Source organism: Drosophila busckii, chromosome 2L (assembly GCF_011750605.1).
Source record: "Drosophila busckii strain San Diego stock center, stock number 13000-0081.31 chromosome 2L, ASM1175060v1, whole genome shotgun sequence".
In the NCBI taxonomy this organism is placed as follows: domain Eukaryota; kingdom Metazoa; phylum Arthropoda; class Insecta; order Diptera; family Drosophilidae; genus Drosophila; species Drosophila busckii.
The window spans coordinates 3,552,348-3,579,276 of record NC_046604.1 but is presented as its reverse complement, the minus strand read 5'-3'; the positions used below and the strand labels follow the sequence as shown (position 1 = coordinate 3,579,276).

Sequence of the window (26,929 nt, the reverse complement as noted above, 5' to 3'; positions counted from 1 at the left end):
ACAAAAACAAAGTACTTGCAGCTTACACTGTGCAACATTAATTAACAACAAAACGTAATAATAAGGTACAAAAATTATACGTGTGTATGTATAAGAAAAAACTAAATAAAGTTTTAATTGTGTAGTTACGGGCAATATATATATATATATATAGTTATAGACGCGATATTTACAAAGAATTTTCTTCACATAATGCTAAGTTTATATATTTGTATAGATTTATGTATGTTTTATGCTTGCATATGTATATGTTATAGTTTAATTTTTAAATTTATCAGATAATCAATTGGCCAAATGAAAAGTTGCAGCTGCGCTTAGCAAACAATTGTAAGCAGTGTTATGCCTTAAGAATATGAACATATAGTATAAACTATATGTGTGTGTGTTTTGTGTGTGTGTGTATATATATATTGAATGTTTTTGTTTGCGCTTGGGGTTTTGAGTTTGCCTCGCTTAGAGCGTGCTACGCTTTGAATACAGTAAACGCTCTGGGGGGCAACTACAACAAATATCACATAATGAGATCAATTGGACTTATTTTGGGTTTTGTTTTTAGCTTTTGTTTCTTGTGTGTAAGAATGTACGAATATTTGCACGTTATCATTTGAACTTAACATTGCCTACAGTTTGACTGGTGGGTATTAATATACAATCAATATATTTATAAATATATATATATTTATATGTATGTATGTGTGTCTGTACATATTAGTGAAGCATAATTGCGTTACAAACTTGCCAAGCTAAGCGCAGTTAAAAATTATCTATGGCATTAAGTAAACAAAAATAAGATTTACAATTTGCTTTAAGTACATGATTTCTAATTGCACATACAACTTTTCAAATGCCAATTGCAATATATTCTGCTTTGAATTTTTAACAACACAATTTGCCCAAATATTAATTCACAATCTGTGTACATGTGTGTGTGTGTGTGTGTATTAGCCTAGTTAGCTGGCCTTAATTAGGTGTGTTTCATTGTTAAAATATATATTTGCATAGTTATGCGTTAAAACTTAATAAGAGTTTAAACAAAAATAATTATAATAATGTGTTGAAACAAATTTTGTGTGTTAGTGTGTGTGTGTACTTTTGTGTGTGCTGGTGTAGCCCATTATTATATTTTCAGTGGGACTGTTGATAAGTTTTTTGCTAGAGCAAGCTAAATAGAGAGTATGTGACTTTGTGTGCTGTGCTGCACTACGTGGGGAATGCTGAGTTAGTTGGCTGCTGGTGGGTGGTGTTGGGTGGGTGTTACTGTCTTGCCGCTCAACATTGTCAAATTGCTAACACACATCACTTAAGCCTAAACTTGCGTTCCTCCATCCTGTGACTGTGCCGGCGACTGCGACTGCGACTGCGATTGTGTCTCTGCCTCTGGCATACACTCGGCCAGCTCGCTGTGCATAACTATCTCAATGTCATCCAGCTCGGTATTGGCCTCCGCCTTGAGCGTTACATCCTCGACACGCGAGAGTTTCTGCAGCGTGTGCAGCGTCTCCTCATTTATGGTATGCTCCGGCGATATGTTCTCCTTGAGCTCACGCTTTAGGCTCAGCGGCATATGCGCTGCATTGCATTCGCTGTGCGTGGGCGATTCGCCCAAGTTGCTGCTTGACGTTACAGTTGCTGCTCCTGTTGCGCTGCCATCCTGCACAGTTGACACAGTAGCGCTGGCCAAACCTTCGCCGCCGCCACCGCCGCTGCCTCCTACGCTGTTGTTGAAGGATAGATTCTGTCGAAACACTTGCTTGCTAAAGTCGCGCAGCTGCCGCGCTGTGTCAACAACGACGTTCCAGAAGCAACACTCGCCGTGGCCAGTTGCTGTGCTGCTGGTTTTGCTGCCGTGTTGTCATTGAATTTAGCCGGTGGCGTAGTCTTACGCAGAGCCACGTTTGTGCCATCGCTCGTTGTGGTAGTAGCTGTGAGTAAAAAACCATATATAAGTACAGTTTCAAAATTAGCATGAATAAGTTACAATATAGAAAAGAAGAGAGTTGCTCACATTAAAGAATTATTTGAATTAACTTAACTTTCAATGTTGAAGTATTCAACAAAATATTTGAAAATATCTCATTTTGTTCTACACTATTTAGAATATTATGGCATCAGTCTAATTCTATGTCTTCACTCTAAGCTATATTATTTACATTCTATATAGCTTACTGTGTACATGGAAATACAACAAATTCTATGAATTGTAGTACATTCTTTCTACTAATTGCTAAATCTAGTTGCTAATTTGATAGCTAAAATCTAATATAAAACTCGAATTCAAACAACTTTCTAGCAATGCGTACTTATTATGAATTAGATGTAAACTAAAATAAATGAATATAAAGTTGTTGTTGATGAGACTAACACTGTGCGTTGTTTGTATTGGCGGCTTTCAAGTCCGGTGAGCTGCTGCGCTGGAAAATGCTCGGATTGAACAGTGTGAGCAGCTTGTCCACAGTCGTTGGATTTGCTATCCAGGAGGATTTGCGTGCGCGTGTTGCTGTTGGCTGCGCATCCGTTAATGCCATGACGCCAGCGGCAGACTCTTTGGTTAGCGTTATATCATTGTCACCAAAAAAGGCTAAGGGACAAGTTTTGTTGTTGCTCTCGTTGACGACTGCTGGTGGGTGATGGTAGGTGGTGCTGTGGCTTGCTGAGCGATGCTTGAGCTGTCATTGGAGGTGGAACTGATAGTGCTGGAGCAGCTGCTGCTGCTGCTATTGGTGGCACTGGATATGGGAGAGGTGCTGCATGAGCTGGATGAATTGGTGCTGGGCGATAGTTTCTGTGGCGACATGGTCAAGCCAACATTTGTACTTTGTTGTTGCTGCTGTTGCTGCTGCTCTTGTTGTTGTGCGTAGTCGAGGCTGTCACTCTCAACGACTTGGGGCGGTGGTATTGGTGCTGCTGCTGGTGGCTCCACAATGATTACACTGCTGATAGGCAATGTTGTTTTAGCAGCGACAGCAGCAGCTGTTACTGCCTCCATTTCAGCAGCTTCGGCGGCTGCTTTGCGTGCTGATTTGAGCATTGGCGTGGGCGGCAGATTGATGGGTGGCGTATGTGGCGTAATGGGCGGTAACTGGCGGCTGCAGAGCGGCACCTGCTGATCCTCGTAGATGCGCGAGACATGGAAACGCGAACGCGGCGATACCGATAAGCGTTTAATAGTTTGCGTGGATGAAGTAGCCGTTGCCATGGAGGGCAGTGAGCTCGACGTGGGCATGGCACTCAGCAGGCTGCTCTGACTGCCAGCAACAGCAGCAGCAGCGCCGCCGCCACCGCCAGTCGGTATGGACATGCAGCTGCTGGTGTATCTGGCTGGCGTCTGCTGCTGTGGCGGCGCTGGTGGCAACGCTGCCAGCGGCGAGGTTAATGGACTGGCCACTTCATTGACGCGCGACACATGAAAACGACTGCGATTGGGCGACGATGAGGGCGATATCGTTGGCGGACTGGGACCAGGCGAACGCAGGCGCGCATTGGTCTTGCGTTTAATCTCCAGCTTGGCAGCGGGCGTGGGCAGGGCGGTTACTGCATGTGCAGCGGAGACAGTGCCCGTTGCCGGATCAACCAGCGGTCGACTGTGGCATGTGAGCGATATCTTCCGCGAGCCCAAGTAGTAACCGCTGCGTACACGATTGAGCATGCCGCTGCTGTTGCCGTTCATGTTGGCGCTGTTGCCGCCGCCGCTGCTGCTGCCGCCGATGCCGCCACCGCCGGCATTGTTACTACCCACATTGGCCGCCTCCAGCTCCTGCGCCTGCATTTGCTCATTGCGCGAGCACATGGAGCGCACAGTGGCTCAGCACACGCGTATAGTCCAGATGCGCATCGCTGCCAATCTGCAAGAGCAACAAGAGCAGACACAATTAGTTTACACTCAAGCAACATAAACCAAAAAAAAGTGCTAACAAATTATTTGCTGTGTATTGCTGATATTTTAATAATTAGTCGAACTTAAGCAAGCCAAGCTTAGAAAGAGAGCGCAAGAGAGAGGAAAGAGAGTCATAGTAAGGATTATGAGCTTGACTTTACTTACGCTGTCCTGTGGCATTGGCGTAGGCGGTTCTATATGTACTATCGGCACAATGGGCAACTTTTGGGCGATGATTGAGTGGGGATATAGTTTGGCAAACAACAACAAACAAGTAACAACAATAATACAAAAAAATTAAAAACAACAAATATTAACAAAACTTAAATTAAGTAATAATTAACACACACACACACACATAGATATAAATACATAGAACTAGAAACAACTACAACTTGGACTTAAGGCAATGATTATTGAACATGTGAGATTTAAATTGAAATCAAATAAATCATTTTGCAATTTTATGATTTTACTATTGTTAAAATGTTTGCCTAATTGAGTCTCAACTACAAGTAAACGATTTTTTAAAATTTAATGCTTTGGTGTAAGAATTACGATAACTAATTAATTAAGTTCATAAAAGAATTCTTACATTAGTCTACTTTGATATTGATTTGATTTATTTTTTATGTTTAAGAATCTGCACACTATTGCGAATTTGTTTGCATTATTTTTAATGAACGAACTCGATTATAATCGTTTATTAATGATTAGTTCATTCTTTAGTTTGAGTAACTGAACATTACTCAACCGCTATGGTTCTAATCCTTGCTTTAAGCCAAGTCAACAACCCCATGTCTACAACATGAGCTGCACATTTTGAGCTTCCAGTACTAATTTAATGCTATGTACATTATTTAATATGCATAAATTCGGCAACGCGTTGAATGCCTTTCAAGTTCTTAGGCTCATAGTGTGTACACAATTTTTGGGCTTGCGTCTGCAACTTACCGTTAGACGTTTGGGCTCATCATTGATATCGATTTGGGTAATGGTCTTGTTGGACTTGAGCACCTCAGCGATTATGTTCAGACTTTCCACCTCTAGTTTATTGTCACGTATGTCAATGCGCTGCAGCTTGCTGTTGCCCCCAAAGGTGAGAATGGAGGCAAGCGTCTCGATGCCCTTGGCGCTAAGATGCGCGCTCTGCAATCCCAGCGTGGTGAGCGTATTATTTTTGGTCAAACTATCCTTGATGCTGCCCACAAACTCGTTGGACAAACAGTTCTTGCCAATGTTGAGCAGCTCCAGCGAATTGCTGCGCGCAAGTAACTCGGCAATGCAGGGACCGCAGTTTTTGGTCAGATTATTGCTCCAGAGCGTGAGCGCCTTCAGGCCGCTGGGCGCACGATTGGCTGCCTCCAATGTGGCATCCACCAGCTGGCGCCGCGACAGCGTGTCATTCTTGGTTAGCTTCTCGGCCAGCTGCGGATCGGCGACGCTGCTGCTGTTGCCATCCAGCGAGTTATCGCTGCACAGACTCTCCGAGCTCTGCGAGTGATTGCGTGTGCTTTGATTCAGATACGCGCAGCTGGACTCGGTGCGTCGCAAGCCGCTGCTAACGCCGCCCGGCGAGGTGGAGGGCGGCGGTGGTGTGGGCGTGGGACTAGCACAGGGACTGCTGCTAAGCTCTTTGTCCTTAACAGCAGTTAGACAATCCGCCGCAATTGTTACCTTGGGCACCAGCGGCTCCGGCGTGGGAGTAGAGCTCATTGCATTTGCCTCATCGGCCACTAGCAGACACTCGGTGGACTCGCTGGCTATGGTGCCTGTTTCAATGGCCATTTCCTTGGGCATATCATCCAGACGTGTGCTCTCCAACGACACAGACAAGCGACTAAACTCATCGGGCAGATGGCGACTTATATCGCCCTCGGAAGCGCTCTCAAAAGCCGAATCCATGCTGTGTGTATCCTCGAAATCATCGCCAATCGCCTTGGCGTTCTTGTTCATGTCCAGCGGTCTGCTGGCAGCGCCCGCTGCATTGATGCAGTCGCTCTCCTCAGCGGTCACTTCATAAATGGCGGCAGCAGGCTCAGCTGGCGGAGTGGCGGCGGCGACTGCTGCTTCCTCCACTGCAGCAGCAGCTGCATGCAGATTATTGTTGTTGTTGTTGTTGTTATTGTTGTTGTTAATGTTGTTAGTATTGTTGTGGGCATTATTGTTATTCTGTACACAGGTTTCGGGGGTTTCAACGTTTTTAGCCTCTGTTGAGGGAGTAATATCTGCAAAAAAGAAGAAGAAAGATTAGTTGGGCATACAAATTCGACTTTAATATACACTTGGATAATCAAAATAGATATCGCTATACAATTTATATTGATCTTGACATTATAATCATTACCACATAAGTTGCGTTCATTTGGGGAACCATTCTCTGGTTTAACTTCTTCATGTTGCTGTAGATTTTCACTGCCAGTCTCCACTGCTGCAGTTTCATTTGCTATTGTTGCTGTTGTTGTTGTTGTGGTTTGTACTTTATTGCTGGCCTCATAGACTTCATTGCTAATCTCGCTAATGTCCTCGGAATTGCAGGCAGCCAGCGTATCGGTGGATATGTTCGAGGGCGCCTCCTCGCTGCTGCTGTCGCTGTTCATGGACAGCAGCTTGTCCAGCATCGACTGTCCACTTGCATTCTGATTGCCATTGCGCAAAGTGCGCACTGTATCCTCCGTATTATCATCATCCATATCGTTCTCCACATCCAGCAGTAGATTTGGCTCTATGCTAGGGCTGCACACTGCCTCTGTCTCTGGCGCGCTGCAAACTGGCGGCACTTCCACCAGCGCTGGCGCTGCATTGACAGCAGACTCTGCTATGCACTCCACTGCAGCTGCTGCAGCTGCTGCTGGTGCTGCTGGCTCTGTGGGCGATACTGGTTCATCATCCTCAATGGCGCGCGCACGCTGCAGCGGCAGACCACTGCGTCGCTCCAGCTCTGCAGCCTGCGAAATGAGCGCCTGCACCAGATACATGGCGCCCTCATCGCGCACATTGTTGTTGCTTATATCGATGAGCTCGATGCTGTGATTAAAGCGCAGCATGTCCGCAATATGCTGCGCATCCGTGCAGTCCAAATCATTGTAGCCCAGCCACAGCTCCTTGAGCACCTTGTTGTGATACAGCTTGCAGCCTGCTCAGATAAATAAAATGCATTAAATTGTGTTTGTTTATAACTGAACACAACTTACAGAAATTGGTCAGTGGCGGTCCTTTGAGCCCACAGTGCTCCAGTTTTAGCGTATGCAGATTGGAGCTGCTTAATGCGCCGCCCAAATTCTCTGCGCCCACTTTGGAAATCTGATTGCCCTCGGCATTGAGCAGCTGCAGCTCCTGACTGCGACGCACCATATAAGTGCAGAGTCCCCAGCCGCGCACTGTCATCGGCTCCTTGTTGTAGCTTATGTCCAGCTCATTGGCAGCCTCGTAGTACTCAATCATCTGGCATAGCGCGCTCAGGCAGCTCTCGGTCAGCGGGCACTCGGACAGGTCAATTGCTTTGTATTGTATCTGTAGCAAATTAGAAATTAAAGTTTAGCTTATTGCGAGTTTGGAGCAGCGCTTATGTTACCCGCTTGAATATCTCCTCGAGTGGCTCACAATCGTTGGGGGTTAGCTGTACGCCTTTGAGCGAGAGCAGCGGCTGTCTTGGTTGCTTTAGATCCAATGCCTTGAAATGGTCTAGGACGTTCTTTATGGGCTGTGTTAGATGCTTGCGACATGACTTCAAATACAGATCCGTAATTTCATTTATGCTCCACACCTGACGAACTGCAAGGCAATTAAAAACATATGAGTAACAAACTGAATTTACAAACAATTTCGTTAGCTTTTAAATCAATATTTTAATCGATTGCAAAAACTTGCAGCACCCGGCAACAAATACTGACGTCAATTGCTCGAGTTTGTGCAAAATATGTCAGTTTTGTTAGATTGATTGGATATGAGTATATATGCTTGCCATTTATCTATAAAAATAAAGTATAGCTATAATTCATTTAGACTGCATTTTTATTTTTAAAGAATTGTGCAATAAGAATACTTTTAAAATCTAATTTCAGCTGCAATATTTATTCAAAATTGTAATAATTTGTCTCAGCCACATTGTTGAGTCAATAAACTATTCAGTTTTAACTCTGGCATGCAATATGATAGATTCAAAGCAATTACGCCGACATAACTAAAAACTGGCAATGCACAACTAATAAATACGCTTTCAATAATAAAAGCATAAGCAATCAAAGTATAATCAGTCATCAGCTAGTAAGTTAATCTATATAGTTATAAAGATTTTCATGCTCATCTGTTAAATTTATCAGTCAAATATACTTATAAATTTTCAATTCTAGCACATTATTTTTGAAAAAAATGACAGGTATGCGCTTCATCTATCAAAGTCAAATGCGTGACTATATAAACATATTATATCGTTGGTATTTGACAACTGGCGGCGCGTGCGAATCTTTCCCAGCTTTCATTATCAAGAACAGCATGATGCGCATCTTGAGCATGATCATCATGATTATAATGCTGAGTGTCGGCAAAAGTGAGCAATATAGACAAATTGTCAGCAAATGTCAAGCAAATGAAATTGCGGCATTTCCACTCACAAGTCGTGAGTCTGTAATTTACGAATCATACTCGGAACTCACACACACACACACACACATATCTATCTATATAATTTAGCTTGACATGCACAAGTGCACAACTAACTAGCAAATATATGTTGTCTAAATATAAAATGATGTTTGCCATAATTTAATAATATATTAAGTGCACAAGACAGCTTTTGATCTACTTAGGCTAAATAATAGTAGTGGCCAAAATGTCTTCTGGTTTCTGTTTCTGTTTCTGCTTCTGTTTTGGGGGCGTTGCGAATTGTTGTACTATTTAAAATTATATTTCTGCTTGTTGCTTAGCAAAGCGAAAATTGTGCCAAAATGCCAAGTGCAAATAAGAAATTGTCTCTTAAAAATAGTTCTTGCCAACATACCGCATACTTCTCATGGCTAAAACGTAAACAAATTAATCTATCATTGCATTATCTATTCTCAGCTGAGCAGGTAATTAAACGTTTCATTTTAATTCAATGACAACATTTAATGCCACCACAAAATACAAAACTGAAATTGACAAAAATTGTGACAACAAATTCTCAAAGTACCAATGCTCTCTTTTATTTTTTTTATATAGTTGGCAAACAGTCAAAACTGTTGCCAGTCTGTCAGTTTTTATAGTCACTGTCCTCAGAGTCAACATCTGTGAAATGAATCAGTCGCTAGCAAATATTTCTAAGAATTATTATTCTATATATAGTACATAGTATATCATTTTTTTTTTTTTTTGCTTTTGCGCTGGCAGACAAAGTGACGACCGACCGACCGGCTAACAATTTGATATTTATTTTTTTGCTTTCATGTTTGCAGTTAATTGTAAATAATTTCAAAGCTGATAAAAATATTTTCTATTGACTGAACGTTATAAATATACTTTTCTTTATTAAATGTGTATTTAAATTGCAATTTATCTTGCTTCACAGTCTTAATTAGGCAGCTAAAAATTAAAATTAATAATGATTGATTCATATATGGGATTATTCAAGTTAAAAATACAAAAATTGTATCATAGAAAAAATAAATATCAGCGTGCAAAAAGCGGCATATTTTATGCAAAAATAAAAACATCAAAGCCAATTATAAATGATTCTTAAATTATAAAACAAACAAAATTTACTTGAGCAAACATTCGCGCATAAATTATACCAATTAACGTTTTTGTTTATTGTAAGCCTAAGAATCAAACTCGAAAATTGGAATTCGAATAGCTTAAAAGTCAATGTGCTTAAGAATAAATAGAATATCTGTTAAATAAAAAATAAAATATCTTTTAATAGCATTGCAAATTGATAACATTAAACCATTTTTACATTATTTATGCGTAACAATGATTGCTGTTTCAATTATCGATCTATGGTATACATAGTAATAAACGGCTGTCTGACTAATAAATAGTGTTACATACACACACATATGCATATATATATACCTGTGTATAAGTGTAATTGTTTTTCTAGCAATTGCTCTGTTAAATGGCTTTCAATTTTTTATGACTCTATTGATTTGGCTGCCTTATCGTGTTGCCAAAGGCAAAAGCAAAGCAAACTCAAACGCAAAATGCTACAATTTAATTGAAATTAATTTGTTGCTAAACATTTTACAATGTATTAGAAACTTGTTCTCTTCTACTGAGTTGGCAACAGTTATAAGCCCAAATGTAAGCTAAAAAACACACACATAAATATACCAATATATTTATATATCAACAGCTAAGACAATAAATTGCCAGCAAGTTGTTAATTTATTAAGTTGAAAGCTAATTGATCAGCGGCAATATATAAAGCTTTAATGAATTTGTTGCGATACAAACATTTTTAAAAATGGCAGTACTTTTAAATTTTAAAAATATGTATCTTAACATGCATTATTTACTTTAAATATGTATAACAATTAAATCATATTTTCGCACCCACTCTTATCGCATTTATTGCTATAATCAAGCAAACTAATTGAAGTGCGCTCATTTATCATTATTGTAGTCCTAAATCATATGATATACGAGTTGCACGATTAAAAGCTCAATTATGAAAGAAAAATTAACAAATAATGTATGTAATGGAATTTAGCAAAATAATAACTCAAGATATATATATGAATTTGATAGATGTTGAGAATTATTTCCGCAATAACAAACAAGTGACATTTTACAAAAAGATTAATAATATAGCTTTGTTGACTGAAATTGCTTTCATTAATTGTATGTCTTAAAAAAATGTGCATTAAGTCAGCTCGTGTTATGTTGTTTATCATATTTTGTTAGCTATATATGGCATATATACATTTGTAAGTGAAAATTCTGCTGAATTTGCAATTTTTGGTAAATAAACGCAAATATTTTGCATTTTTATGCAAGAAAAGCGCAACTAACCTATATAAATGCGTAATTTAAAATATTTTATTGTTAAGAAAGCTATAATCTGTTAAATATGCATTTATATATATATATATATATTTGTTGTATGTCGATAAACAAAGCTATGAGTTTTGCGAATTTCGTCAGCTCTGTTTTGCACTCCCTTAAACTAAATTGGCGTTCAAAGTTTTTTAATCTTTTTCTTTTTTTTTTTTTTAGAGTGACAATGATGACCTCACTTAGTTATTACACCTACAAAACAAGGAACAATAGAGGCAGAAGAATAAATACGGCAGCAACTCGCGTAAACAAAGATATGTATAAGCAAAGACAAGAAAAGAAATTGACACAAACAAATACAAAATATAGATATGTATACGCTATAGTATATACGATTGTATATATGTATGTATAACAACAAACACGTTTAACAAAAACGTAATCATTTCATATAATTTATAGCATTTTTTTTCGGCAAGAAAACAGACTGCCGATAAACGAGCAGCACAAAGCGCAATACAAAGCTAAAGCCGGCAAATACATATATAAAAAAGTCCGAAGACAGTAAAAAGCAGTAGAGCATAAATCCGAAAAAAATAAACCTATAGACGAAAACAATTCCAAAACTGAATTTGTAGAATCGGCGAATTCATTATCTTATCAGTGATTTTTGTTGCTGTTGACTTTATCGCTGCTATTAAAGCAACGCGAATGGACAGACAGACATTTGTTGAAATGTATAGAGGGTATAACAAAATCAAAGGCAAGCCACAACAAATAGTAAACAACTAATGGCAATCCAAAGCAGAAAAAGTCATAAATTTATAAGCGTAGTATTTTCAAAGTGATAAGTAATATCAATAATCCAAAGATATAATGCTATTTAAGTTACTTGATGCTGCTATTTATATGAACATGATATAAGCTAATTTAAAGATTGTTTGATTTAACTTTTTTCTAGGCTAAAGTGACATGACAATAGACAGCGCCTATATATATATTGATTGATATTTACAGTTCCCTCCCCCTGCGCCTTGGCAGACAAGCAACTACACAATTGTCAAATGTCAACAATGTGCAGCATTATTAAGTTTTGTACGCCGTAGACAGAGCGACAACTAAAATATGTAAGTAGAGCAGCAACAACAAAATGTCAAAAATAAACAACTTGCCATTATTATTATTATTATTATTATCAACAACAGCTGATGACGATTGCTGTTCTGCTAAACATTACGATATACGCAAAAGGAAATCTAGAAATGTAAATACACAACACAATGCAATGCATACAAATATTTTTGCGCACTTTATTGAATTGGTCTGACAGCTACTCCCACGCGTTCGCAATTGCTTTCTCACTCTCTCTCTCTCTCTCGCTTGCTCTCTCGCGCTCTTGCTGTGCACTTGTTGGCTGCATGATCGTATTTATTTTCTTTTCGACTTGTTTAGTCCTTTTCGCACTTGCTTTGTGTTGTTCGCAATTCTTTTGCTTGAATTTATAATCAAATTAAACAGTTTAATTGAAATAAATCACAGGAAGTGCAATTCAGACAACAGTTGTCTCAAGTTTTACTTCCGTGTTTGCTTTAGTTGCCATAAAAAAATAAAAGCAACAACCATGAACACATTTAACTGATAGTACTACAGGCAAACTAATCAATTCCTCTATCAGTTCACGTATTCGCATTTATATGCGCTTAAATATATGAAAAACTAGTCTAGATGCATTGTGCTAAATATACGCCGTACATGTGTGTGTATATGTTATTGTATTTAAGCAGCAGTGCAAAGAAATTATCGCTTTATGCTCTTTAATTGTTTAGCCCATAGGCTTGGAACCGCTTTAATGCGGTAGGGTCCAGATTTTTGGAAGGCCAAGAGTCGTATAATTAAATTAATATGCATGCGTTAACTCACCGTGCTCCCAAGGATTTGCTGGCTCCAGGTAGCCCGTCACAAGCTCCTTATCACTCTCCGGGAATGAGACGCGACGCGGCATCGATGCACCGCTGAACGAGCCATCGCTGAACTTGCGCTGCAGCAAACTGGGCGCTGTGGCGCAGCCGCTGTTAATTCGACTGTTGTCGCTGCCAACAACAATATCGCTCCTAATTAAGCCCGTATTTGGATTGGTTGCTAGCGAATCGGTTCGCCATACGGCGCTTTGTTTAGCGCCATGATAAATTTTTATTTTTTGTCGTTGCTGCGTACGCATCTGAGCATCGAATGCGTTATCCAACGACAATGTTGAAGACTCGCCAACAACAGCCGCGGCCGCCGCCGCAGCAGCAGCAGCAGCAACAGCATCAGCTGTTGTCGCTAATTCTGGGCGCTCTGCCACAGCTGACAGCGGCTGCGACGTCGCTGTCATCTGCATTGTTGCTATCGCTGCTGGTTGAGCTGCTGCCTGTTGACCGTCAGTTGCTGTTGTGCATATTGTTGCTGCTGTGGAGGCAGTTGCTTCTATTGTTGCTGTTGTAGTTGTTGTTCCCGTTGCCGTTGTTGGCTCTGCATTTGCAAGGTGCGTTGAAATTATTGGCTCCGTTCCATTGCCAGTTGTTTCAGTCGGGGCCATATTTGTTGTTGTTGTTGTTAATGTTGCAGTTGGCGCGGCATTGTCATCGTCGTTGTGCAACATGGTAACTAAGCGTTTTTCTTTTCTTCTCTCTTTTGCTTTTTGTTTTATATATCCGTAGGTGTGTGTTGTGTTGTTGTTGTTATTAACAAAGTCGTTTGTGAAGATATTTGCTGTTTGTGTATTTTTTTTCTACATGCACATGCACTTTAATATATATTTACACCGTTTTTTACTTCAACTTGCAATTGGCATTTACATTTTCCTCGATTTTGACAGCAACAGCTTGGCATAACAAATTTATATTTTTTAATTTGCATTTACTTTTTGGTCAGCACTGTAAAAGATATTTTTGAAAATTATATTTAGCAAAACACACGGTTTGTTGAGGAACGCACGACGTATAGAAAGTAACGATCTTATTTTTAAGTTTGCATTTTAACGAGCGTTTGCAGAAATTTGAATAAACGATCGTTGGTTTATTATAAATTTGAAATGTATCGACTGACCACCCACTTGACCTTCTCCTTAGGCCACCCAAGGAGTGGTAGCCAAAACTATAAAAAAAAACTCTTTAAATATATAAATAAGCATTTACTTATTATCCTAAATAGATCGTAAATAAATACATACATATATAAAAAAATATATATATACATATAGTAAAGGAAAAAAACTTCAAAAGTTTCAAAACAAAAGGGGAATCAGCAAAACAACATCAACAGCAGCATTAAAAAGAGCGCGCTCACTCTCTGGGACCGCACGAGAAGATGACGCAAAAGAGAATGGTGTAAAAACATTACCTAATTGTTGTTTTTGTTTTTGTTTGATATTTACATTGCGGGCGGGAGCATGCGAAGGCGTGTGTGCGTGTTCTGCCGCTTCTTTTTACATTTGTATTTTTATATACATACACACATGTATTTTATTTAATTTTTATTTTTATTTGTTATCATTTTTGTTGTTATCATTTTTCCCATGCACATTTTGTATTTTTGTTTACCACACGTTTGTCTTTCTCTCGCTCTCGCTATATGTATCTCTCCCTTTCTATCATATGAGACGTTTGCAGTGTATACGTATAATGTATGTATGTATGCATGTGTGCGCCTGTTGCATGTAAAATTCAAATTAAAAGCCAATTGCAATTGGCAATTACAATCAGCCAAAAGGGACCTGAAAGTACACACTCGCTTTTGTTAAATTACGTCACATATTCTTTCTCGCACTCTACGCCTTGCCCGCTTCATTCTCTCGCTCTCACTCTCTCCCTGGGGAGCTTTACTTTAAACAACGATAATTGTTGGATTGTAACAAAACAAAGGATTTTTGCTACCTTTCCACATTTATCAACACATTTCCATATCAAGCAATACACCACGACACGTACCGTATGATATACAACAAATATATTTCCAATTTTCGTCCGCGAAACTCACACATCCGACGCGTTCAACAGTTTATTTTAGAAAAAAACTCCCGTTTTGTTGTTGTTATTATTGTATTATTATACACAATGTTATGTTGCTAATGTTAAACAGCTCTGTTACGCTCACTACTGTTATTTTAACAGCAAACCTGCGTTGCCAACCAGCTGCATGATTTTATTTGTTATCAAACACACACATTGACACTGAATATTAAATGATTTTAGAATGGCAAATGTTCGTTGTTTTGGCTCTTTTCAATAACAAGCACTCAAACAATTATTTGCAGTAACCCGTATTATGGTTCTGCTTGCGCATTTCCTATTGCGCTGCTTTTCACGCACTTTTTGACCAGCCACCCTTTGCTTTTACGCACAATAAAACAAAAACAACGTACACACACATACATACATACTTGCGTATGTACATCCATACAAGCTTATAATCTCAAGGTCACAATTTAAATTTTCTAAAATATGTATCTTTTCCGTTACACTCGTTTTTACACGTGCCTCTTGATTATATTTTACTTCAATTATATGATTTATGCACAAATTGCTTTATTAAAACCGAAAATTACTTGCCCTCCCAAAAAAAAACACACGCCAGGCCAATTGTTGCCAAATGCTGCCAAAGTAAAGAGAAAAAACAATGTAATTAACAGAAAATGTAAAATCCGAATAGTGTTAAATCAGCTGTTTGTTAACAGAAAATTATATTCAGTGACTTTTCAATTGGTACTTTAACCAGTGTGAGCGGTCAAATTTGAATTTAAATTAGGCAGTTGTTAGTGCTGCATAACGTTAATTCTTTGTAATATAATAATAAAAATATAATAATATAAGAGTAAGTATAACAGAAACTTTAACGAAAAACAATTAGATTAATTTTGTTAGATATAAAATACTGTATTGATGGAATGCGCAACGCTTCCGATAAGACAATTTCAGATCAATGGCGACGACTATTTCTATGTATTAACATTGAAGTTTATTAAATTATTGGCTACATTTGCTTGAAATTACATTTATTTGTGAACTGTTTGCCCACCAACAACAGCTCCTTTGCTTTATAAGATACCATCACTAATTATAGTGAATCTATCGATGTTTCCATAATTTTGTACACCACTAACGGTAACATTATAACGAAAAGCCAACTCAGCTAATGTGAAGAAATTTTTTATACACAAAAATTTTGCACACTGATTGTAAAAGCATATAGCCGCAATTTAGTATATTCTCATTGTAAACAGTGCAGGCGAACAATGCAAAATGCGGCCAACACACGCAAACGCCCAAACGACCAAGCTGTGGAGTGAATGTGCCATTTACCTGACCATAACATTAGCACTTTCATTTTCATGTCTTCCAACTACGTGGGCTTTGTCCGACCAAAGACTGTGCGCTGACGAAAAATGTGAACGTAAGTAATACAAATTACTCACTTCTTAGGGTGTAGTATTTTTACAAATCTATGTATATATGCATTTGTAGCCGTTCAATGAATTACCCCTGACCGTTTAACGATAAGAATTGGGCAATGTACGCATAATACATTTCATAATCAAAATTATTTTGTTTTGTGTGTGTTTTACAGGAATCATCTCTATGGGCATATCCAAAATTAAATATATTGGCTCCGAAGATGGCATGTTGTCCTTTAAAATCAATTCCCCGGTAAGGATAATGTCCAAGAGTGCCGGCAGCAATCCTAAACTATGGGGTGTAGAGATCAATGGACGTCGTGGCTATGCTAACAAGGATTTTATTATGGAAAAGAAAATTAACATAAACGAAAAGGATCTCAAGTTTACAGTGCCAGTTGTATGGCCGCCAACATCTGCTACACCAGCAGCAGCGACTCCGGCTGCAGCAGCAGCATCTCCACCAGCAGCAGCAGCAGTACCTGCCGAGCAAGCACCGCCCGTGCTTAATGCCTCTGAAGCAACTGATGAACTGAGCACCACAACAACATCGCCGCTGGACACGTTACAGCTATCCATACTAACGGAGCAGGATCAGGCAAGCAGCAGCGAAGCTTCAACGCCCATAACACCCGTGCAACCCAATTTACAAGTAGTTGATGGCACGGAGCTGCCATTGGATTCCTTGTCTTCAGTCGGTGAGCGCGAGCGTGAGCATAATCAATCCAAAAGTGCATTAGATGAGGCAAAGCCTGTAGCTGCTGAGCAGCTGGCAGCGCCCACGGCTACGAACGACGACGATTATGAATTTGACGACTACGAAGAAGAGGAGGTTTACGAAGACGATGACGAATCGCTTGATAGCAAAGCTAACGAAGTCAAAGTAGATGTCATGGCGCAAAAATTAGACGAGGCACCAGTTAAGGTGGACAATGTTAAGACTGAGCAATTGAGTACTGAAGAAGTTGCATCGTCAGTTACGCAGAAGCCAACATTAGAGACTGTGGATAAAGTTGAAGCAGTTGTAGATGCAATTGTGGACAGCAAGCAAAACGAAACAGAGCCCGCGGTAAATGCTGCCTTTATATCAATTACTGAAACCACCACCACGGAAAATACTGCAAACGGGGAACAGCCAAAAATAGAGCAGGTAAAGCCTGTAGAGCAGCTTATTGAGCTGCCGAAGGTGGCTGTGCCAAAGGACAAGGAAGTTCCAATTGCAAGCCCTCCAACGCCAGTTGAAGCTCCAATAGTTGAGCCATCAGTCAGCGAGACTGAAAAATTGAAGTTGCCAGAAGCTGAGTTTGAAAAAGTTGAAGATGTTGTAGACCAAGCTAATGCAACAAGCGTGGAAGCTGGCAAACCAGAGGAAAAGCTTTCGAATACAACTGAAGCTCAGACAAAGCCTGCTGAAGAGGCAGTGAACGCAACGCAGCAGCAGCCCCAAAATGACACGGAATCTCAAGTCGCCGACCCTCTAGTTGAGAAACCAAAACCTCAGAACCTTACAACAGAAGCTAAGGATGCTTCAGAGCTCCAAGGGACAGCTGCAAAGCCAAATGAAACCGCTGACCAACCTCAAGTGGAAGAAATTGTTGCGCCTGCAAAGCCACAACCAATGGATGCAGTAGAAAGCACGACTTCCATGCCAAGCGAGCGGATACCAGTACCAGCTAGTTTGCCGCCGCTATTTAAGAAACAACAATTTAAGGATCCCAATGAGTACTACAAGCAGCTGCAGGAGCAGCAGCAACTGAAGCAACAACAACAGCAAGAGGCAACGTTGGAAAAGCATGATCAGCACCAAGAAGAACAGGAGCAGCGAGAAAAGCAAGTGCAGATGCAAAAGGAACAGGAACAGCGCGAAAAACAAGAAAAACAAGATCAGCAAGAGAGGCAAGAGCGGGAAAAACTGGAGCAAGAGCAGAGAGAAAAGCAAGAGCGGGAAAAGGAAGAGGAAGCACAGCGGCAAAGACAAGAGCGGGAACAGAAGGCGGAAGAGCTGCGACAGCGAGAAGAGGAGCAGCGACAGTTGTCAATGGAGCAGACCACGCCCACGCCGGACACAAAGCAAGCTTATGATGACATTTATGAGGCGACAGCCACGCCTGCTCCGCCCAAAGAGCCTGAGTCATTAGTATCTAGCGGTGCTGTGGGCTCAGTGGAACCCTTGGCGTTGCCCACAACAAGCCCTGAAGCTATCAAAGAAGACGCTGGCTTAAGCCTGGGACTGTTTAGCACAATTATGGACACGGTTAATTCATTTATAAGCAATCAAGGTGATAAGCCAGCTGAAGAACCTGCCGGACATGATGAACTACATCGCTTGCTCTATCCGGATGCCCCAGTACCAGCAGCAATCCAATCAGGTCAAGGTGAGCAAGCAAAGTAAGCTTTAATTTATACATAAATTTATTTTAATTTCGTTATCAAGCAGCTGAAGCACCTCAGGGCCACTGTGAGCGTACCATGTCTCCAAATTGCCACGCTAGCATTAGTTTGGACAACTTTGCTGAAGTGTTGGCCGCCAAGATTTTGGATAATAGCTTGTTGTTGGCCTGCGTAGTTATAGCGGCTGCCTCATCGCTGTTCTTCATATGCGCCTACTATTGTTGTTGCAATAGCAGTCAGGAGGGTGCTTTGTTGTCTAAATTGAATCACTTGGAGCGCAGTTTGTTGGCCTCGCATAAGGAGAATCTGCTGGTGAAGCATGAGCTGACGCACACGCGCAATAAGTTGGCCAGCATAGAGGATAATTCATTTGGCTCGAATGATATGGTGGCAGCGCTTAAGAAGGAACTAGAAACGGAACTCTATGAGAAGGGCAAACTGCAGGAGCAAGTGAGCGCCTTGGAGAAGGTAAGTACGCCAACTAAGTTGTATAAATTTGTAAACAAATTCTGTTTTAGGACTTGGACAATGCGGCGGAAGCGGGCTTGGAGCTGAACAAAATGTTGTCGGAGGTGCTCAACGGACAGAATGGCGATGAGGCCTTTATGAGCACTGTGGAGGAGCTGCAGCGTCAGCTCAATGATCAAGAGAGTATGTTTGCTATATAAAAAATATAAAAGTGCATTTTAACAAATTTTTGCATCCGCAGAGATCATCATAGAGATCAATGGCAGCTTGGCAGAGAAAAGTCGTGAGAACAGCGAGATGCAGTATACTTACACCGAATCCACGGCACGTTTAACTAGTGAAATGCAGACTCTGCAGCAGGATAACTATGAGCTGGAAATGGAAAAGGCCAAGCTGCAGACGCGCATTGAGGAAATGCAAGCGGAAACGGAGCAAGAGCTGGCCAAGGCGCTAGAGGCGCGCAACTATGAAATGCAGCGACTGCAGCAGCAGATCATGGAGCTAACCGCCAAGCATGATCAAACGCAAAGCGAGCTGCAGACTAGTCTGGCCAAGATTGAGGCATTAGAAGAAGCGCTCAGTGCGCTAAAGAAGGGCAGCAATGCCAATATCCAAGAGCTCATTAGCTCAGCTAAGTCACGTGGTGAGCTCAATGCGGCGCAGCAGAAATTTGTTGCCTTGCAAGCCAAACTGGAGCAGGAAGTGGGTGCCAAGGCACGCGTGGAAAGTCAGCTACAGCAATCCAGCAGCGATGTGGAGCAACTGAAGCAGGACTTTAACCAATCCGAGCGGGACAAGCTCGAGGCGCAAACGCGTCTAGAAGTGCTCTCGGGCTACTTCCGTGAAAAGGAAACGCAGCTGCAAAAGTTGGTGTAGAAAATTAAGTATTAAACATATATTAACATATATATTTTTGTAGGGAGCTTAGCCTGCAGGAGGCCAAGTGGCTGCAGCATCAGGGTGAGAATGCCAGCACAGTGGAAACGCAGACGCTGATGAAGAATGAAATTCAAACACTCAAGTAAGTTGACTACAATTGGCGAGGTATTCAATATTTATCTGTTCTTTACAACAGATCACAGAATGATGAGCTGCGTGCAGAGATTGAGGCGCAGATTGCCTCGCATAAGGCACAGATGGGCACGCTGGAGAATCGTGCGCATGAGTCCTGGCTGGCAGCGCGTCAATCGGAGCGACGCTGTGAGGAGGCATTGGCTGAGGCGGCTGGACTTCGACGCAAGCTGACCGCCATGGCCAGCGGCTCAGTCAGCGATATACTGCTGGATGCTACCGCGACCGAGCTTAACAACGCGCCATCCCCGCTGCCGTTGCCCGGCTCGCCAGGTTTGCTTAATATGCCCAATGCACTGCCATTCCTGCCGGCACCCTTCTCGCCATTTATGGGTTTGCCGCCGCCATTTTTACCACCCGCCGGCGCTGGCGTAGGCGGCGCGCGTCCACCCCCACTGGGACGCATGCGGTCGCCACCGCCCACAACGCGTGATGACTACAGTGACTATGATGATTACGATGAGGAAGATGATGATGATCGCGGCATGGACCGCAGCAGGCGGCACAGCGGCAGCTGGGGCCGAGAGCATCATCATCATCGGGATCATTACATGCATTCGCCACGTACATATCGCTCGCTCTCACCATCGGACAGTCGCTACAACTACAACGATACCGAAACTGACTTCAGCCCTCCACCCAGTCCGCCGCCGCCAGCGCGCCACAAGAGCTCGCGGACTCACAACGAAGTATGAAACTGCGGCCATGATGTGTACTTCACTAAAAGCTGGTTGAATCCCAAAAAAAAAAAAACAAAAAACAAAAAACAAAATAGGCCAGCACCTATATTATGTACGTGTAGTTGCAGAAACTCAAAACTAGTTCAAATCTATGTATATTTATTAATGATTATTGGCTTAACTACGGCTAAGAGCGTTGAGCAGGCATACTAACTAACTCACACACACACACACACAAACAATTTCAATTTATACTAAATAGAACTAAAAGCAGTTGGCAAAATAGAAGAAACAGCAAATTTGTTGGCTCAACGGTAAATAGAGAAATCTACAACAAATAAACCAAAATATGCGAAAACAAAACAAAATATATACATTATTAAACAAAGCATTTATTAGTTGATAATACAACTCGTTTATCTAATCCAAGTATAAGCTTGTCTAATGCGTTTGTAATTATTATTATTATTATTACTATTGTTGCTGTTGTTGTGCCTTGCTTTAATCAATTTCCAATTTGCGAAATGAACCTACTGCTCCAAAGATTGAGCCTTTGCTTTGGGCATAGCTAAAGTCACGATATTTTTCATTGGCGCCAAAATGTTGTGCGGCTTCGAAATATTTCTCATAGCTAGCGAGCTTGGTTTCCATGACGCTGCTTATATCCTGTATAATGCCATTGGTGCCGCCATATTCTAATGGCAGTTGCGCTAGCGGCACTATATCATAGATAGCCGCAGGATCAGAGCTTACCGTAATCTGCAAATTGAAATAAATAAATTGATAAAAGTTGATAAGCTTAATTGCGTGTATCTTACGCGATTTTTAATCTTTGCCGGAAAGAAAGAGCGCAGCGTATTGAAGCCTGTTTCAAAGGCTTGAGGCACATTAATAAAATGTATGCCCTTCTGACGCGTTGGCATTGCCTCATCCGCATAGGTGGCAAACTTACGAAGCAGTTCTGGCTGCAAAGCAAACAAATGATTGCCCGTAATGCCTTTCATATCCATAATCTCCACATAGCCGGTGACAGTGGCATTGTCGTCCTCAAACATCATAATTTCACCAAACATGGACCCAACGCGTATAATATCCTGAAATTTATATGTGCTGGTGTCGTAGGCGCCAACGCGTATAATGGACACGCAAGGGCCGGCATCGTCCTCAGCCTGCGGTATTTTTAGCAGTATGCTTAAATTATAGAAAATAATTAATTGGGCATCTTGGAAAGCTTGTAAATTCTTACCCAGAGCGCACTATTTCCAGCACCAACGCGTCGTTGACCAAACGCCTTTCGTTAAAGACCTCTGGTATGGACGCCTGCAGCGTATAGAATCGGTCAAACTTTTCTTTGGCACGCTCCAGACTGAACTTGGTGCCCCGCAGAAAAGCCAACAAAAACTGATCATCGGTGCAGCTACGCAAATGCGGCTGCTTGCTTATCCAATCCTTAAGAGCTTCTATGTCGGGCGTCACACAGTTTGGCTCATTGAGCTCTTTGTTGGCAATGGCTTGCAGCTGTGGCTTTAAGGGACGTATGCTCATTTCTGCAATTGAACAAAAATAAACAAAGTTCTCTTGCTCAGCTAATGTTTTGTATATATTACGCATACGCCGTGTAAGCATAAATTCCAATACCTATTGTTTGCATTGGTATTCTGCAGAATTGTATTATTTGTTTAAAACTCTCATATACAGTTCTTATGCATTACATAAAATTACGCATACGCCATGTTATCACACATAAATATTTACTTCTTATTTTTTTCTTTCTAAACGTCTTATCGATAATCGCTCAAATTGCACGGGGCCTAGTCTATTTTTGTATTTGCTTTAATTAAAATCCAATAAGCACGAATATAACTGTATACGTACTTATGTATGTTACTGTAACTAGGCAAGCATGTAATTGTAATTTCGCTTCGATTTTTCCGTATTTGTAATTACGCGTGTTTACCGCTGCAGTAGGCAGCAACAACTGATACCAAATATAAAGCAAATCAACGAATTGTCTTAATCGTGTTGAGGTTTTCTTGATCAAAAGCCGATTTAATCGCACACGAAGTCGCTTTTTTATCAGTTGCAATGTTCAAGCTACTGCAACAGGCGCCGGATACTCAATTGCTGCGGGTGGGCTTGTACTTTTGTACAATTGATTGTCTTAATTGGCTTTGGATATTTGAGTGCATACGGCTGCGGCTTACTGTGACCTAACCTTACCGTCAATTTTTCGTGTGCTCTAGATTTCATTTAAATCTAAGCCAAGCATGCATGCCTATTACAACATTGAAGCATACACGTGTGTATACAATTCATTTAAGTAATTGAACAATCCAGATTTAAGAGACGTCAAGTCGGGTCAAATAAATTTTGTTGCACCTTTTAATCTTACTGCAATTAAATTCAAATTTATAAACAAATATTTATGGAAGGTTACTCTAGTTCAAATAGACTTATAATTGAGGAAACAAATTGATAATGCAAGTATACGTATATAAATTTGGCTTTGATAACAGTATAAGACAGCGAATTCCATAGAAAGGTAAAAGCATTATCAACAAATATTACAAATGAACTCTTGCGCGTATTCACACTTTCTTGAAATTTTAATTTTATAAAATTTGAATTTCTGTAACTCATATTTGTAAATCAGTAAATGGCGCCATATAGAGCTCCACCTGTCGCTTTTTTGTAGCAGCTACAGTATACCGATAAGACTTATCGTAGCTCGCACAGCTCTAACGCAAACAGGCCAGCTGTGATTTTGTTGTTTTTCTTTTGTACAGGTAAAATAAATTACGAATATATTAATTAAATTAAACTCGAATTAAGTAACTTAAACTTGTAAGCGTTGCAGGCAACCATGACCAGTGTTGAAGAAACTGAAAATCCATTTGCGGCGCTGCTGAATAGTGGCCCCAACCCCAATGGCGTATCCAAGCAGCTGATTGAAAAAATTCTGCTTTTCACACTAAACAATGAGCTGGCCAAAGATGTGCAAAGCAAGCGTAACACAGCAATCTTATGCCTGGCTGAAGTGATTGTGGCCGACAACAGTGCAGATGATACATTGACGGAGGAGTTGCTGGCCCATGCGCTATTCGAGCGTCTCATGCTGAGTGATGCCTCAAAGTACTTGATTTCAAACAGTCAATGCAGCGCCAACAGCCAAGAAGAGGCCGCGGAGACACGCGCTATGCAGTATTTGTATGGTGCTTTTACCAGATGCGAGCAGCTGCAGCGTAACTGCATTGATCAAGAGAAGGAGCATTGCAAGCGCATATTAGAGTTGATACTTAACAATGCCAGCACTTGCATGCGTCAGCCTGAACTGTTTGCACCTCAATCCTTTGCAGCACAATGGTTGGAGCTGTTTGAGCAGTCCGATGAGCATGATACCAGCACTCAGGAGTTTTTGGTGCGTGTGGCCTGTAAGGTGATCGAGGAGGACGAACCTTTGGAAGCACTGGGTGCGCTGAAAGCCATATTTTATCCCATGCTGAGCGATCTGCACAAGCAATTGGTTAAAGAAAATTTAATTACCATAAAAAAGAACATCTTTTGGATTTTGGGCTTCTTTGTGCGCGACAAACGCGCTGGCATGCTAGGCGAGCTGCTCATTGACTATACCACACCAAATCCCAAGGCAAAAGGTAAGTTTTTACTTTAACCTAAGCTGCAGGTGAATTAAGCTCAAGCTTTTGCAGGTGGCGAATACATGGATACACTTTTTGGTCAGTTGCTTTGCATTTCGATTATGCCCAAGTGGCAAAATGCGCCCTATGAATTCTTTCGTGAAATTACGCTAGTAACTCAACAATCGGACCCATCGCTCTGGGGGCTGTTGGCGCATCATCAGCAGTCTATGTTTGCATTGATGAAGCAGCTGCTTGTGCTGTCACCGGCTACCAAGAAGAAGACACTGCAATGGATTGCAAATTGCTTGGATGCAAATGTGGCGCGTGGACATTTATGGAGCACCATGAATATGAATCTAGAGCAAACTGTGCATAGCACTGCCAGTGATGCATTTATGACCAGTCTAAGTGCTGTTCTAATGCGTTTGTGTGCACCACTCTGTGCGCCCTCCTTAAAGGTATGTCCACTACTACTTACAATTTTAAAATAAAAAAACTAATTGTAATTTCTGCTAGGTGATGCTGGTCGATCCCACCTATTGCGCTGTTGCCGAGGCCAGCGACCGCCAGGCCAAGGGCGTGCACATGCTGAAGGCCTACGAAGAAACCTGTTTGCTGCCCGCTGAGGAAGGCGAGCAGCGTCTAACAGCGGAGAAATACAATTTTATTACCGAGATATTTTACATGGCACAGAAAGCCTTTGAGCTGGGCAATCGCGCCTGCATTGAGCGTCTCAATCGCATGATGCGTGAGCTACAGAATACCCAAAACGCATATCAAGAGGTTGCCACACGAGATCCCAACAATGATTTAACCAAAAATCTATTTCGCATGCTGCAGGATCAAATGCAGCAGGTGCTCTGCATACGCAATGGCCTCGCCGAGCCACAAAATGACACCGCCATACTGAAGTTCTTTGAAGCCTCGGCCATTTGGTTAACAGAGATTGCCATGCTGCCGCGTGAAAGCTACGAGACGGCACTGGACAAGAAGGACTTTGCACCACAGCTGTTGCGCAATCTGGAGCTGCTCTCGCTCTCGCCGCCTTTTGTGGCGCCCTATATGAAAAGTGTGCCAGAGTGCATTATAGACAACATTGCTGCGTATTTAAATTTCTGTCGCAGCTTTGCGGGCGATCAATTTATACAAATGTACGCCAGCTCACATGATGCTTTCTTCAAGATGATTCTGCTGTTCATGGGCAGTGCTGAGCTGGTAAAGAATCCACATTTGCGCGCCAAGCTAGCGGATGCCTTGGAGTTTTTATTGCCCAACTCGCAGGCCGCAACCAACAATCGAAAATCATTCCATACGCACATCTTTGACAGTCATCCGGATCGCTTACAGCTGGTGCGCAGTCTGCTTAATGTGTTTGTAAGCATTGAAATGACCGGACAGTCGGTGCAGTTTGAGCAAAAGTTCAATTATCGCCGTCCCATGTATGCTATTATGGAGTTTCTGTGGACTAAGGAGGAGCATGTGCAGTCCTTTAGGCAGCTGGCCACTGAGGCGGAGTCCAACATGGAGGCCATTGAACCGCCATTGTTTTTGCGTTTCATCAATCTGCTCATCAATGATGCCATTTTTCTACTAGACGAATCGTTATCCAATCTGGAGCAAATCAAGCAGCTGCAGCAGGCGCAGGACGCAGGCGAATGGAACAATTTGTCGCATAGTGAGCGTCAGCAGCAGACCACAAATCTGCATCATCTAGGCATGCTGGCCCGCTTTGACAACATCCTGGGCCGCGACACCATCAACATTCTGAAGCTGCTGACCACGGAAATCAAGAGCATCTTCTGTCACAACAGCATGGTGGATCGCATTGCTGCCATGCTCAACTATTTTCTGTTGCATTTGGTCGGACCGCGGCGAGAACGCTTCAAGGTCAAGGACAAGAAGGAGTTTGAGTTTGATCCAGCCCAGACGGTGCTAGAGATTGCGCACATTTATATTAATCTAAGCACCGACAATAGCTTTTGCCTGGCTGTCTCGCAAGATGGACGCTCCTATAGCGATCAGCTCTTTGGCTATGCGGAGAATATATTAATACGCATTGGTGGTGGACAGCTTATAGGCGACATGTCTGAGTTTGCACTAAAGGTGCAAAAGATGAGCGCCGACTATAAAGTGGAGCAGGAGCTGCTGGCCGATGCGCCCGAAGAGTATTTAGATCCGATTATATCCACACTTATGACCGATCCTGTGGTGCTGCCCAGCTCGAATGTTACTGTCGATCGCTCGACCATTGCGCGTCATCTGCTAAGCGATCAAACCGATCCCCCTTTAATCGTGAACCTCTGACCATGGACAAGGTCAAGTCGAATGAAAAGCTCAAGCTGGAGATTGAGCAATGGATTGAGGGGAAGCGCAATGGCGCTACTCGCTCCAAAAGTTGAAA

General features: G+C 41.6%; 4 protein-coding genes across 6 annotated transcripts; 2 read left to right on the top strand and 2 right to left on the bottom strand.

The window, feature by feature from the left end:
* Positions 1-184: 184 nt before the first annotated feature.
* LOC108607862 lies at positions 185-13,574 on the bottom strand. Its single transcript, XM_033294995.1, is given in 11 exon segments — positions 185-1,788; positions 1,791-1,922; positions 2,363-2,594; positions 2,630-3,802; positions 3,804-3,842; positions 4,040-4,096; positions 4,829-6,102; positions 6,222-7,010; positions 7,069-7,387; positions 7,449-7,648; positions 12,770-13,574. Coding segments are annotated over 11 exon segments (5,418 nt in total). The 5' UTR covers positions 13,491-13,574; the 3' UTR covers positions 185-1,306.
* Positions 13,575-16,006: 2,432 nt separating this feature from the next.
* LOC108608065 (transport and Golgi organization protein 1) lies at positions 16,007-20,963 on the top strand. 2 transcript variants are annotated; one of them, XM_017999254.2, is made up of 7 exons: positions 16,007-16,279; positions 16,454-18,655; positions 18,718-19,139; positions 19,190-19,322; positions 19,381-20,005; positions 20,059-20,160; positions 20,215-20,963. In XM_017999254.2, the coding sequence occupies exons 1-7, from the start codon at positions 16,129-16,131 to the stop codon at positions 20,903-20,905; spliced, it is 4,326 nt and encodes a 1,441-aa protein (XP_017854743.2). In that variant the 5' UTR covers positions 16,007-16,128; the 3' UTR covers positions 20,906-20,963. The 2 variants fall into 2 exon arrangements, with proteins under 2 accessions (XP_017854743.2, XP_017854742.2); XM_017999253.2 differs by having other exon boundaries at positions 18,715-19,139.
* A 104-nt stretch (positions 20,964-21,067) lies between these two features.
* On the bottom strand, positions 21,068-22,860 carry LOC108608066 (retinol-binding protein pinta). 2 transcript variants are annotated; one of them, XM_017999257.2, is made up of 5 exons: positions 22,766-22,860; positions 22,646-22,706; positions 22,137-22,437; positions 21,709-22,081; positions 21,068-21,649 (listed from the first exon to the last, which is right to left on the bottom strand). In XM_017999257.2, exons 3-5 carry the CDS (start codon positions 22,433-22,435, stop codon positions 21,392-21,394), a joined length of 930 nt encoding a protein of 309 aa, XP_017854746.2. In that variant the 5' UTR covers positions 22,436-22,437; positions 22,646-22,706; positions 22,766-22,860; the 3' UTR covers positions 21,068-21,391. The 2 variants fall into 2 exon arrangements, with proteins under 2 accessions (XP_017854746.2, XP_017854745.2); XM_017999256.2 differs by lacking the exon at positions 22,646-22,706.
* Positions 22,861-23,593: 733 nt separating this feature from the next.
* LOC108608467 (ubiquitin conjugation factor E4 A) lies at positions 23,594-26,927 on the top strand. Its single transcript, XM_017999854.2, has 4 exons — positions 23,594-23,676; positions 23,748-24,543; positions 24,598-24,986; positions 25,045-26,927. Exons 2-4 carry the CDS (start codon positions 23,754-23,756, stop codon positions 26,830-26,832), a joined length of 2,967 nt encoding a protein of 988 aa, XP_017855343.2. The 5' UTR covers positions 23,594-23,676; positions 23,748-23,753; the 3' UTR covers positions 26,833-26,927.
* The last annotated feature ends 2 nt before the right edge of the window (positions 26,928-26,929 follow it).

Excerpts from the sequence above, each read along its gene's own strand:
- LOC108608467 (XM_017999854.2), top strand. The coding sequence starts at position 23,754 with ATGACCAGTGTTGAAGAAACTGAAAATCCATTTGCGGCGCTGCTGAAT. Across the intron at positions 24,544-24,597 it reads ACCAAATCCCAAGGCAAAAG|GTGGCGAATACATGGATACA; the intron begins GTAAGTTTTTAC and ends AAGCTTTTGCAG. Across the intron at positions 24,987-25,044 it reads TCTGTGCGCCCTCCTTAAAG|GTGATGCTGGTCGATCCCAC; the intron begins GTATGTCCACTA and ends AATTTCTGCTAG.
- LOC108608066 (XM_017999257.2), bottom strand. The coding sequence starts at position 22,435 with ATGAGCATACGTCCCTTAAAGCCACAGCTGCAAGCCATTGCCAACAAA. Across the intron at positions 22,082-22,136 it reads CTGGAAATAGTGCGCTCTGG|CATACTGCTAAAAATACCGC; the intron begins GTAAGAATTTAC and ends CTATAATTTAAG. Across the intron at positions 21,650-21,708 it reads CGGCAAAGATTAAAAATCGC|ATTACGGTAAGCTCTGATCC; the intron begins GTAAGATACACG and ends TTCAATTTGCAG.
- LOC108608065 (XM_017999253.2), top strand. The coding sequence starts at position 16,129 with ATGCGGCCAACACACGCAAACGCCCAAACGACCAAGCTGTGGAGTGAA. Across the intron at positions 19,140-19,189 it reads AAGTGAGCGCCTTGGAGAAG|GACTTGGACAATGCGGCGGA; the intron begins GTAAGTACGCCA and ends ATTCTGTTTTAG. Across the intron at positions 20,006-20,058 it reads AAGGAAACGCAGCTGCAAAA|GGAGCTTAGCCTGCAGGAGG; the intron begins GTTGGTGTAGAA and ends ATATTTTTGTAG.